Source organism: Gracilinanus agilis, chromosome 4, assembly GCF_016433145.1.
Source record: "Gracilinanus agilis isolate LMUSP501 chromosome 4, AgileGrace, whole genome shotgun sequence".
Classification (NCBI taxonomy): domain Eukaryota; kingdom Metazoa; phylum Chordata; class Mammalia; order Didelphimorphia; family Didelphidae; genus Gracilinanus; species Gracilinanus agilis.
In genome coordinates, this window is record NC_058133.1 from 475,608,842 (window position 1) to 475,621,013 (window position 12,172).

The window sequence follows — 12,172 nt, forward strand, 5'->3', positions numbered from 1 at the left end:
TGTGCTATGTTGCTCTGTAAGCACCAGGGATATAAAGTTAAAAAAAAAGAAAATTATCTGAGCCCTCCAGGAATTTACATTCTTATTGTGTGTGGGATACAGTATTTATTATGTAAGTAAATATAATATATAATAGTGGAAAGGAGGAGCGTTAATAAGCAGGTAAGGGAGGTAATTTTAGAGGGCAGAAGAGCCCAGGGCACTTAAAATACCCTCATGTAGGTAGCCAACTACTCCAATTATTTCTAAGTTTTCCAATCATGGCAAAAATGAATGGGGCAATCTGCCCAGTTCTCTGACCTGTAGGTGAATCTTTTTGCTGATTTACCTAGAGGATAGGGAATGAAGGGTAGGAAGTAATAATAATAATAGCTGACATTTATACAGTTCTTCAAGGTTTACAAAGCCCTCTAAATATTTTATCACACTTGATCCTCACAACAACCCTGTAAGGGAGCAACCACAGGTATTATTTACCCTTTCAATGTGCCTATGATCCCCATCCCTCTGGATTCCCTCCAAGGTGTAGCCATCAGGGTCACTGGTCTCTTTCATAGGTGCTCTTTTGTCTATAACATCCCATCAATCTGTCACAGAAGATCTACCCAGTGGGTTGGAGGCCTTTCTCTGGGTCTTTAACATTCAGGGGTAGCAGGGAGGTACTTTGACTTTACTTTCATTTTCTAGATGAGGAACCAAAAGCCCAGAGTTGCTTCAATCAGATCAAATATTTGTAAAGCCCATGGCTCAGTGCCTGGCACACAGTAAATGCTTATTTCCTTCTTTCCCTTGCCTTCTGAGATTTTGTGACTTGCTCATATCTCACAAAACTTGTAGATTTGAATCCAGGTCTCCACTGACATGTTGAACATTTTTCTACCATATCACACTGATTCTTAATACACATTCTTTTTCCATAGCTCCTACTTAGGAACTGGAGGACAGGAGATGGGGAGAAGGTGGGTGATGCAGTAAATAGAGCCCTGGGCTTGCAATCAGGATCTTCTTGAGTTCAAATTCAGCCTCAGACATTTGCTAGTTGTGTGACCTTAGGCAAGTCACTTAACTCTGCCTCATTTCCTCATCTGCCAAATGAGCTGGAGATGGCGAATCATTCTAGTATCTTTACTATGAAAACCCCAAATGAGGTCAAGAAGAGTCTGACAAGATTGAAAAGATCCAACAAGTAGGAACTAGGCAGGTCCCAGCTGTCCCTTGAAAAGTTAAAAACGTTGGCTATTTCTCCCTAAATGCAATCTCTACCCTTCTCCACCCCCAAGGACAGGATTCAAAGAGATGAGAGAATTCACAAAAAAACTTCCTCTTGGCTGCAGGTGAGCCACATTTCTTGTCAGAGACCTGCTCCTCCTCCCCCATAAGCTGAATAATTATTTGTGGAATTGAAGGCCATCCCGAGCACTAGTGCACTGACTCCTTAAGGTCTGGGGGAAAGGGGGGTGGGAGCCCAACAGCTGTTGGCAACAGTCCTTGGAAAGAGAAAAACCAAAACTATGGGTAAAGGGCTGACTGCTGGGAGATGCCCATGAGGACTTAACCTTTCAGGGACCCACACACAGGTTACGTATTTCTGTTCCATGTGTCTTTCAAGGAGCAGTCAGAGAACCCTGACATCCAGTCTTTGGTGGTGGTGGTGGGGTTTCAGAGTTAAGCCAAAGAGGTCTAAGGTTAGCTATGGTTTCTGTAACTTCCAGAAAAGCAAGGAAAAAAGCTTCTTGCTCATTCATGTCAAGGCCACAGGAGTGAGTCAATATGCAGAAATTATGTTTTTTGAACCCTGGGCTTGAGTGGCAACAGGGCCTTCATGTGGGTTTTTAAATGGGGAGTTTTCCCCCTTTTGTTTCTCCATTTGGAGCACTTTGCCTTTTTTTCAGGCAGCAGCTTCTAAGCTGTTTCAGGATCCTTAAATCCCCAAATACTTTCTGGCTCTTCTGACTCAAGTGAAGTATCTGACTTCATTTTTGTTCCAAACATACACACTAGGTCTTCTACGTTTCCAACCTCTGAGTGCTTCTTTTAAGTTGACTTTCCCAGTTTGCCTGCAAGGAAGAGGTAGGCCCTGTCTTCTGTTCATTTTGACCTGAGCTCTCTTCCAAGTTCTGGCTACTGTTGTTGTTTTGTTACTAGGCTGAATTAAAAGAGTTCAAACACTAGAAGTTTCTGCCAGGAGACTCCTCTATATCAGCTCCACCCACTCATCCACTCATTGGTGATCCGGAGGACACAAATACAAGTTTTTCTAGGGCAGTTGTTAGGGAAACCTCATTGGTTCCACTGCTACCTCATACAGAATGGGCAGGAATGTTCAGGAGAAAGAACCCTGCCTGAACCCCACCCGCCACATCCTGACCATTTTGCAATAATACTGTAACAATACTGAGTTGCTAAGGAAAGTTGAAGCTGAAGGTTTTTCAAACAAAGAAACTGAGGTTTTTGTAGAGCAAGGGTTCAAAGGAAGAAGTCCCGAGTGTATTTAATCACCAAGCCATAGTGAAAGAACAAAAAACAGCCTAAGCCAGAGACGCAGCGGACCATCCTGGGCTCCAAGAAATGAGTTATTTACTCAACCAACATTTTCTAATGCTTATTATGTGTGGCACTATTGGCAAAGGCAGATTCTGCTCTTGTATCCAGCAGATCTTAGAGGATGAACGTGGGGCTGTGATGGAGGGAAGGCACACTAGGAGTAGGGAATGGAAGAGCAGAGAGGGGCAATGATAGGGGTCTAGACAGGAGCTGGCAACACATTTGACTTTATCCTTCCATGCGCCTTGATGGAAGTAGTAGAGACAAGTGTCAGATTAAGGGAAGGTCCTGGAATGCCCCGCTAAGACCCACATTGGCTAGGACAAGTTGCTGATGAATTTGGGCTAGGGGTTAAGCATAAGGAATAGCACTAGAAAGAAGTGTGAAATGGCAGGGGTATCTATTATGCAGTGAGTCTACTCTAGAGGAAGACAGATATTATGGATATTGATTCTTCCTTCTCCTTTGTCTCTCCTATCCAGTGAGAATGCCAGTGTCTTTGATAGAGCAGGTTTTGGGGAAAAAGATAGTCATTTGAAGATGTCTGATAGGTTCCACCCAGAAGGCATAAAAATACCAGCCCAGCACTCAGGAGTTAACAGGGCTGGAGATGATGACTTCAGATGGTTCAGGTTCTGGCTACTCTGCTGGAAACTTTTTGTGGGTTTGTGTAGGGCTCATCGTTGTAAGTGTATATGGAAATGATAAGAATATAAATTTTTAAATAATGTTAAAAATTTGTTATAAATCCATGGTTCTCTGGGAGGAGAAAGAGGCAAGGATGCAGGGAGAAATTTAATGTATATATAGAGACCCAGATACACATATACCTATGACTCTTGTTTTTAAGCTGCCTAAATTTTCCTCTTGACCATCTGCCTCTTTCCCTTCCCAAAGATCCATTGCCTATAACTAAGTTTTAAAATTTTTTATTCTTATATTCTTTATATATCACACTTCAAATAATTGGGGAGAGCGGGGTTGGAGAATAATCAGATAATCAAATTTTTGAAAGGCAAAATGCCTTAAAGAACTATAAGGGAAGGGAGGAAGGCAGGCTTTTGAGAATGGTTCCTCCGTTTCTGATTTCACCAAAGCTCCCAGGATTTAGATAACCTGGTTATCAGGTCTTTTGCTCAATTCTGTGCATTTCTTTGATGTTGACTGTTAAAAGACTCCTCACAGCAGTAGCTGTGGCATCAGACTTCATAGTTTGGGTCCTAAATTAGATGTGTTGTCTTCTCCACCTCCACCCCTTCCTTCCTTTGGAGCTTTTACTGAAAATGTAAACAGTTCTTCATAAGGAGACACCAGTAAAAAATTATATTTTGTGATCATCTGCCAGGAAGCTAAGAAAAAAAGGGGCTTCTGAGGGGGAAAAATATTCATCTGATTGCTTTTCTGAAGCGAAACTGCCTGGGTGGGGGAAGTTGGACCAGTCTTTTTTGCATAATTACTTTTTGATGCCCAGGGTTTAACATCAATTTGCAAACCCCACATTTGCACATTTCCATGGTGATTCAGCCTTTGCACCCAGGTAGCAGAAATTTAAAAAGCAAGATGAAGGAACCTCAAATAGGTTTATTCTTCCTTTGTAGATAGGAAGGTAGGAAAAGGATTACAATCTCTTTACAAAGTGAAGCTACTGGAAGGAATTTCAGGAAATTCTTCTACCTCCTTCTTGACCTGAAATGCTATATACAAGTGGAAAAGGAGAGAAAAACATTACTTTTTCAAGAGCAGATGGGGAGTGATAAAAGACCTGGCCTCTATTCAGAAGGGCTTAACTGAAAAGCCTGCCTCAGCTAGTTATTAGTTGAATGATCTTGGGTAAGTTAATTTTCCTCAACTCCTTTCTTCAAACAATAACGTGGTTAAGTGATGCAAACCCAAAGTCTTGTCAGTGCCAGTTACTTACACTCCAAATCACATTATCCCAATCACAGGCTTATAGACTTAAGAGCAGGAAGCCATCAGGTCATTCAGCCTCTCTCATTTTACAGATGACAAACTGAGGCCCAAGGATTTTGCTCAAGGTCACGAGGGTAATAAGCGGCCTACCATGGATTTTAAATTGGGGTCTAACTCCAAAGCCAGCATTCTTTCCCCTATAACAGGCAACCTCAAAGTCTGAGGAATTCAAAAAGCCTGCAGAGACAGGGCTTCAGTTCCTCCAAAGAAACAAATGGCACAAATAAGTAAAAGTATCCTGAAAGACTTCAACAGGGTAAGGAAGGGCTTTTGCCTTAACAATGTAATTAAGAAGAAAAAAAATTAAACACAGGCAGAAGTGTGGAAGAAACAGAACAAGCTTTCTGGCAGAGATCTCTTCATTTGCTCAGCTGCCCTATCTCCCAAAGCGGAAGGAGAAGGAAGGGGGGGGGGGCGGGGACCAAGTTGAACCTTAGAGATGACCCATACACCTTGAATTTAAATAAAAGATTTATTATTCTCTTTTCAGAAAAAAACAGGAAGTTAAGAAAACAAAACTAGATTTTACAACCCAAGTATTCTACAGTTGGTCCTAACCCTCCCTGGCTCACCTCTTCAAGAGGCCATCCCTAACCCTCAAAGGCAGGGTGTACACTCCCTGATAGATTTATAGGGAATCCTGGATCAGGGATTTCAAGTATTCCCCAATCGAAGCAGAAGAAACTGATGCAGACAGTACTCTGAGAATCTCCCTAGCCCAGCAGCCTCTTCCCTTTTCATTTCACTAGCCTCAACTACATAATAGCAACCAATCCTTTAATGCATCCCGTTTTTCTTCTATCAGGAACACTTGAAGTGTTCATCAGGAACACTTACTCCCTTTCTCAACCCACGCCAGACAATTTTCTGATTTGAGGTTTTTACTCCACACCAGAATCCATCTCTGATGGTCTGGGTGGCTCTTTTAAGATGAGCTCCACCAGTGGTTTATTGGGTGAGTCACCCTTTTTGTGCCTTAATTTCCCCAGTTGTAAAAAAACGAGGAAGTAGGTTTTCCCCTGGCCCTTTTATATGGATTTTGAAGCTATAAAAACTATATAAAGTGCTTTTAGTTCCTCCAAAATATGCATGATATAAATAAGTGGAATTATGATTAAGAATGAGAAATACAACTAGGTGAAAAACAGCTTGAGCAATAGACCATATGGCTCCGAGATGAGCAGGCAAGGCCATTCTTCCCTATTACATTCTTAGTCAAACTTGATTTATGCTTATTTTAACCTATAACCAAGTCCACAGACTAAAGGTCAGAGTTAAATGGCAACAATGTGGCAGTTTTCAAACTAAGCTAGCTCTATCACCAAGTTCTTTTCAGGTGGGCCAAGGGCTTAAGTAGTTCTTTGAGGTTTTAACACCTCTATACAAACTCAATTCAATACTTTTAATAGGTTTAAGTCCTCCAATGAGCAGAAAATAAGAGAGGTGACAAAGTGATTCAGTCATTGCTTCCAAAGGACTTCAAAAAACACCTTCCTCCACCAAAAAGGTCATGTGGAAAAGAAACCACAGCAAGACCTTCCCCCCCCCCCCCCTTCTCTGAAAAGCCCTAACAGGAAAGGGACTTTGAGAAAAAAAATTTTGAAAACTTTCCCATAAACCTGCTGACGTAGCCACCACCCCCCCATTTAATATTGGGAAACAATAAAGTTCACTACTCAAGGAGGGGGTACTGCAGGGACCATCTGAATCCACTCGAGTTCAGAGGGCCATATCCTGAAAGGAGCAGGAAGGGCAACAGGGATTGGTCATGTAGTTATTTATAGAAGGGCTGGAGCAAGAGGAAACATGTTTGAAAGAGAAATTTGGTAGAAAAATTGAAATCAAATCTGATACACTCAGACAAAGGCCAAAGCTGAGTGTCTCTGGTAGAGTTTGGGAATTATTGCAATGGTAAATTTTGAACAATATATAAACGTTTGTTTTATTGACAGACTAGGCCTTGGCCTGTGTTTTGACAAGCAAGCCTAATAATAGCACCATCTTTCTTTACATTTACTTGCAATTTATTAAAGCAAACAAGAGGTCAGGTTTGCCTCAGGTGGATGACTTTCTATACAACTTCTGCTACAGAAATTTAGAATAGGTGAAAAGCTTGAGAAAGTTCTGGAAAATAAAAAGCAAGCCCATAAACTAAGTTAGTAACATAAAAGAGTCAGATAGAAGTGACTAAAAAATGGGAGAAGCTAAACAGAATGTATGTGTACAATGGCACTATCACAAAAGCCATTATTTATAAAAAGCCAATGAAAAAGTTCTAAAAATGACTGGCTCAATTATTAGAAGCTGCATGAATCAATTTTTTCATGTAGTAAAGAAGCTGCATGAATCAATCTTTTCATGTACTCTTTTTTTTTTCTCTCCCATCCCAGGTCCCTTCAAGAATTTAGCCTTATCCACAAGGAAGATAACAAAGGTAGTTTTAAAAATTGACTTATAACTTTCTTTGAACACATCACAAATTGGTGAATACCAAAAATATTTGACTAGTTAAGATTAGAAATGCTATATAGAAGACAAGGGTTCTAAATCACCTGGGCAAACGAGTTACAAATTTTAGGAGGTATGGAAGAAACCCTTAACCCAATCTCTATAACATTTCAAAGAAATAAATTTCTGTAAAAATACATACAAATTTTTACATATATAAACAAATTTACAAGTTTTTTTTTTTGTTCTTTTGGGTTTTGGGGGAGGTTAAAAAAAAAGCGTTCTAAAGTCTTTGTAGATACAACAGCTAGGTACTAAGCTGTAAAAAGGAAAGAAAGCAAGTATACTTGTACATTTGGAATTTGTTTCCTCTGCCCCCAGCCAAATCACTTTCACTGGCACTTTTAAAGAGGATCCCAAGTCACATAAGGTAGAACTTAAGCCCATGGCATTGTTAGTGCTTTTTTAATCTTGTATAATAACTACTGAGTTCTGGTAAGATGGCTAATACAGTTCTATGACTAGGAAGCCTACTGGCCACAGTGCTTTGGGAATGAAGAAAATTCTTCCAACCCTATCACTAAACCTCTCCCTGGTCTTCCCCAAAGAAGATCTCTGTTGCTGCTTCTTCCCGATGGCTGTTCTTCAGGAAGCACATGTTCAACTAGTATTTATTCTTATCAAAGTCCCCTTTTGCCTCTACTGCATGGTAGAAGTATCTTTTTCCTGCTAGAGCTCTGTGCTCCAGGAGGATCTTGGATGTTCTAGCCTGGGTAGCTTGATGTCCAGCTTCATAAATACTTTTAATTTCACAGCAGAATTGTGCAGTTTTGCTGGCTGGAGTCAGTTACAAGTCATTTATTGCACTTACAAGGCTATCTTATTAGATATGCCAAACCAGCTCCTACTCCAGCAACACCGGCAAAGGCGAGCAGCACATTTCTGATGCCACCTTCTAGGTCCTGTACATGAAAGAATTCCACAAACCCCTCCTAGAAAAGAAAAAGGGAAAAAAAAAACACAAATTTTGAAGTGGACTCCCACTGGCTTAGAACATGATTTGCCAAGAGGATGAACATGAAGGTGAAAAGTATTCATGAGCTCCATCAATTAGGCTCCTATCTAGGAAACCAACATTCTACACATTGGGGAATGCCTTGAGACTGCAACGGGGCTGTTACTTCCCAGCCCTCCCTGCCCCCTTTCCTCCAGTTATGCAGTAACCCCGGCCTTGGCTTAGACTTACCCAGCCCTTTTGCTTAATCAGCCAGTCCCGTTTTGACTTGACCAGGACGTCTGTTATGCTTTCTGCTAGCGGGTCTATGCAACTTTCCTGGTTTATGCTCTTCAAGTGCTTTGCCACAAAGGCACCGAAAGAAATGAGAGTCACAATCCTGCCCCAGTTTGTTATACCATCACTGAAAACATGGTTCACCACACGGGACACAGCTTTAATATCCTCTTCGTTTTTGATATCCAATTTCCGAAGCATGCCTGAAAAGAAAAGGCAGGGTTACCGACTCTAATCATCTCTGCCTGCAAAAACACTGTCTTCACTTCAACACTGGAAAATGTTGTCAAAAGATAGGAATAGTTAATACTGGGGGGTTGTGGGAAGATAAGCATATTAATTCATTGTGAATGGAGATGTGAATTAGTATAAGCACTTTGGAAATAATTATAACTAAGCAAACGACATAAAAAAAAATAAAGTGAAAGCACCGTTTTTGGCCTCCTTTTGTACCCCCACCTATTAGCACTGTGCCTTGCACATAGTAGGTGCTTCCTAAACTGATTGATGGATCTCCTCCAAGATCCTTGAGCTGGGATTGTCCGACATCTTTTTGCAACCCGAGCCTGGCACACAGCAGGCGATTAATAAATGCTCAATGATTGTTTGAAAAGTCCCCTCCATCTTCCCAGGCACATTCTCTGGCCAGAATACATCTGGGCCCAATACAAGGCCTCGCCGCAGCTAGCAGGTCCACTTTCCCGCTCCAGGGAACCCCAAAATGAATTTCCCACCCGTTTTGGGTACTAATGAGCAGAGTCGCCAAATTTGCCAGCACAAAGCAGCTGCGCATGCACAAAGGTGGGACAAGGCCCGGCCACCCGCGGGGAGGAGGTCGCAGCAAGGCCACCCACCTTGGAAAGCCCTCTCATGGTTCCTCTGGACACCGTCTCCCACGCGTCGCAGGGTCTCCAAGGCCTTGCCGCTGCGTAGGGGCTTGGCGTCCTTGGTGCCAACCGCCTGCTCGCGAAGGTACCGGCTGATGAGCTCCAAGGACTGTCCGTACAGTTCGTCCTCCTCCTCTTCCTCCTCGGCCGGGGGCGGCGTCGAGGGCAATGAGCCGTTTGGGCTGTCCCCCCCTTCCCTGGCTATTTCCAGCACCGCCAGGCGGGAGGGCCGCTTCCCGGGAGGCTCGGGCTCGTAACCGTCCAATTCCTCCTCAGGGCACATGGGGACGTCCACAGCCCCATCGGCCACTTCGGCGGGCGCCGACGAGCGGCGGCCCGGCGCGAACAGGCTCGGTATCGGATCGGTGGTGACGTCGGGGGCCTCCGCGCCAATGGGCGCGGGCCGCGCGACCCCCCGGGCGCCCGGCGAGACAGGATCCGGGGGATTCGCACGGATTCCTCCGCCAATCAACCCTGCCGCCGTCGTCCCTGTTTCCACTTCCCCTCCGTCGCGCTGTGGCGGAGTACTCTCCACCGTAGGGCCTTTGCCAGAAGCTAGTAGGCGCCCGCCAGACGGGGGACCGCCAGCGCCGCCGCCGGCGCCCATCCCTGCCCCGCCACAGTAGAGGTTGAGGCCGATGACGGCATTCTTCTTGAAAGGGCCTAACATCTTAGCCAGCTGCCACCGCGGAGGAAGGTCCGGGAGGCACGGAGGTCCGCACTCGAAGGAAGCGGAAGTGAGGATTGGGAGAGGCGTCGGCGGAACAGAATTATAGCATATGCGTCAGAAGCGCGTCAGCTAGTGGCGGGGAGGGAACGGAAGGAGGGGGCGGAGGTCGGGAAGCCAAACACACTGGGCTCGGCGGCAGTGCCGGCGCAGGCGCAAGCGGAAACGGAGTCGAAGATTGCTTCAGTCTTTGCGGATGTGAAAACTTCTCTGGGCTTCTCAGTCCCGCCCCTGCCTCGGGGTGGGGGATTAATGGACTGGGGACCTGGTGGTCCGCACGTCGGGCCGGTTATGTAATCGGTTACAGGAGAATTTCCGTGTCTTGTTTTGGCCTCATCTGATGGAATTTCCTGGCAGTCCTCTCGTCCAAAACGAGCATGGCTCAGCTCCTGCCCATTACCCCCGCCGCAGCCCACCCTCCTCGTGATCTTGCCCCCTTCTCTCCGCGTCCTTCAGTTTTTCCACCACCCAGGCAGCCTTGAAGGCCCAGGATTTGGATTATTAGTCATAGATGGGGATTGGGATTCCGAGACTGGAAACCGAGAAGGACTCATTGGGATAGTTATAATACTTCAATGAGCTTTTGACTCGCGTGGGGCCAGGCTTTAAAACTAAATTAAACAGGGGCAGCTAGGTGGCCCAGTAGATAGAGAGCTAGACTTGGAGATGAGGTCCTCGGTTCAAATGTGATCTCAAATAATGCCTATATGTGTGACCCTGGGCAAGTCACTTTACCCTCATTGCCTCGCCCCTACCACTTTTCTGCCTTAGAACTGATACTTAGTATCGATTCTAAGACAGAAGGTATGGTTTTAAAAAAAAATTAGACAGGTCCTTCACCTTTGGGAAAAGGTTGCTGAACTGGCTAGAAATTAATACTTGGTGGCCAGATTATCTTTGAGGCCCTTCTGAATTTAACTAGGCTGGGATAGGGAACATTAGATCAAAACTTTAATAGTTTAGTAGATATGTAATCAATTGCAGGCCCTAGGACATAGTTCAAATCCTGCCTTTGATACTTTATACCTCAGTGACTTTTGAACCAGTCACCTAAGTTTCTGGCAGTTGGACTAGATGACCTCTATTAACTCTTCTATCTGGCTCTATTTTAAAGGTAATGTGATATAAATAAATGAATTCATGCCAAATTAAATAACTACTGCTTTATAGTATAGTTTGAGATCTGGTGATGCTAAACAGCCCTGCCCCACTTCATTCCTATTTCCCCCCATTATTGCCTTTTAAATTCTTGACCTTTTGTTCTTCCAAATGAATTCATTGCTCTGTCTAGTTCTTTAAAGCAATTCTTGAGTAGTTTGGGTTGCTGTAAAACTAAATCTATAATTTAGGCATTATCTTTTATTGGCATGGTCTAACCATTAACATTTGAATCTACTTAAATCCTTTATTTCTATGAAAAGTGTTTTGTAGTTGTATTTAGATATAAGCTACGAGTGTGTTAGTTTAAGTTTGTAGGTTAATTTTTAGATATTTTACACATTTTGTAGTTACTTTAAATGAAATTTTTTTCTCTTTTTTTGTCAATGTCATATAGAAATGTTAATAATTTCCAGAATTTATTTTGTATTCTGTTTGATTGCAATTATTAATCACCTTGATTAATTTTAATTCATTAATATTTCCTGATTCTCTGGTTTTCTTTTTAAAACATATTTTAGGAGTAACTAGAAGACTCAGTGGATAGACAGCCAAACCTAGAGACAGGAGGTCCTGGGTTCAAATGTGACCCTCAGACACTTTGTAGCTGTGTGACCCAGGGCAAGTCATTTAACCCCAATTACCTAGCCCTTAACAATCTTCTGCCTTGGAATACATTGATTTTGAGACAGAAGGTTTTTTCTTTGTCATATTTCCTTCTATATCCCTCCTCTCCTCTTAAAAAATTAGAAGAGAAAAAGGTTCAGCAAAACCAATTATAGTATTCATTTTGGATTATTGTTGGTTTTTTTTTTTTTTGGTGATTCCTTCCATTTACATTGTTGTGGTTCTGTATATTGTTTTCTTACAAACATTATTTCATATCAGTCTTTCTTTCTGTACCTCTGTGTATTCATCATGCTCACTGCACAGTAATCCATTCCGTTCATGGTCTATATTTTGTTTAGTCATTTCTCAGTCAATGGGCATCTACTTTGTTTTTGATTCTTTGCAGTTATAAAATATTTTATGAGGCATTTCTTTTTGTCATTGACTTCCTAGGAATATATGCCTCCCAGTGGAATTTCTAAGTTAAAGGGTATGGACATTTGGTTATCTTGTTTGCATAATTCCAAATTGCTTCCT

At 42.9% G+C, this 12,172-nt stretch overlaps 1 protein-coding gene across 4 annotated transcripts; it reads right to left on the reverse strand.

Moving 5' to 3' along the window:
* Window positions 1–4,121: 4,121 nt before the first annotated feature.
* Window positions 4,122–9,856, reverse strand: MCL1 (MCL1 apoptosis regulator, BCL2 family member). Of its 4 annotated transcripts, none has more exons than XM_044672642.1 (4): window positions 9,109–9,856; window positions 8,210–8,457; window positions 7,835–7,955; window positions 4,122–4,238 (listed from the first exon to the last, which is right to left on the reverse strand). In XM_044672642.1, the coding sequence occupies exons 1-3, from the start codon at window positions 9,809–9,811 to the stop codon at window positions 7,839–7,841; spliced, it is 1,068 nt and encodes a 355-aa protein (XP_044528577.1). In that variant the 5' UTR covers window positions 9,812–9,856; the 3' UTR covers window positions 4,122–4,238; window positions 7,835–7,838. The 4 variants fall into 4 exon arrangements, with proteins under 4 accessions (XP_044528577.1, XP_044528579.1, XP_044528576.1 ...); XM_044672644.1 differs by lacking the exon at window positions 4,122–4,238 and having other exon boundaries at window positions 4,969–7,955; window positions 9,109–9,214; window positions 9,698–9,856; XM_044672641.1 differs by lacking the exon at window positions 4,122–4,238 and having other exon boundaries at window positions 4,969–7,955.
* Between the last annotated feature and the right edge of the window lie 2,316 nt (window positions 9,857–12,172).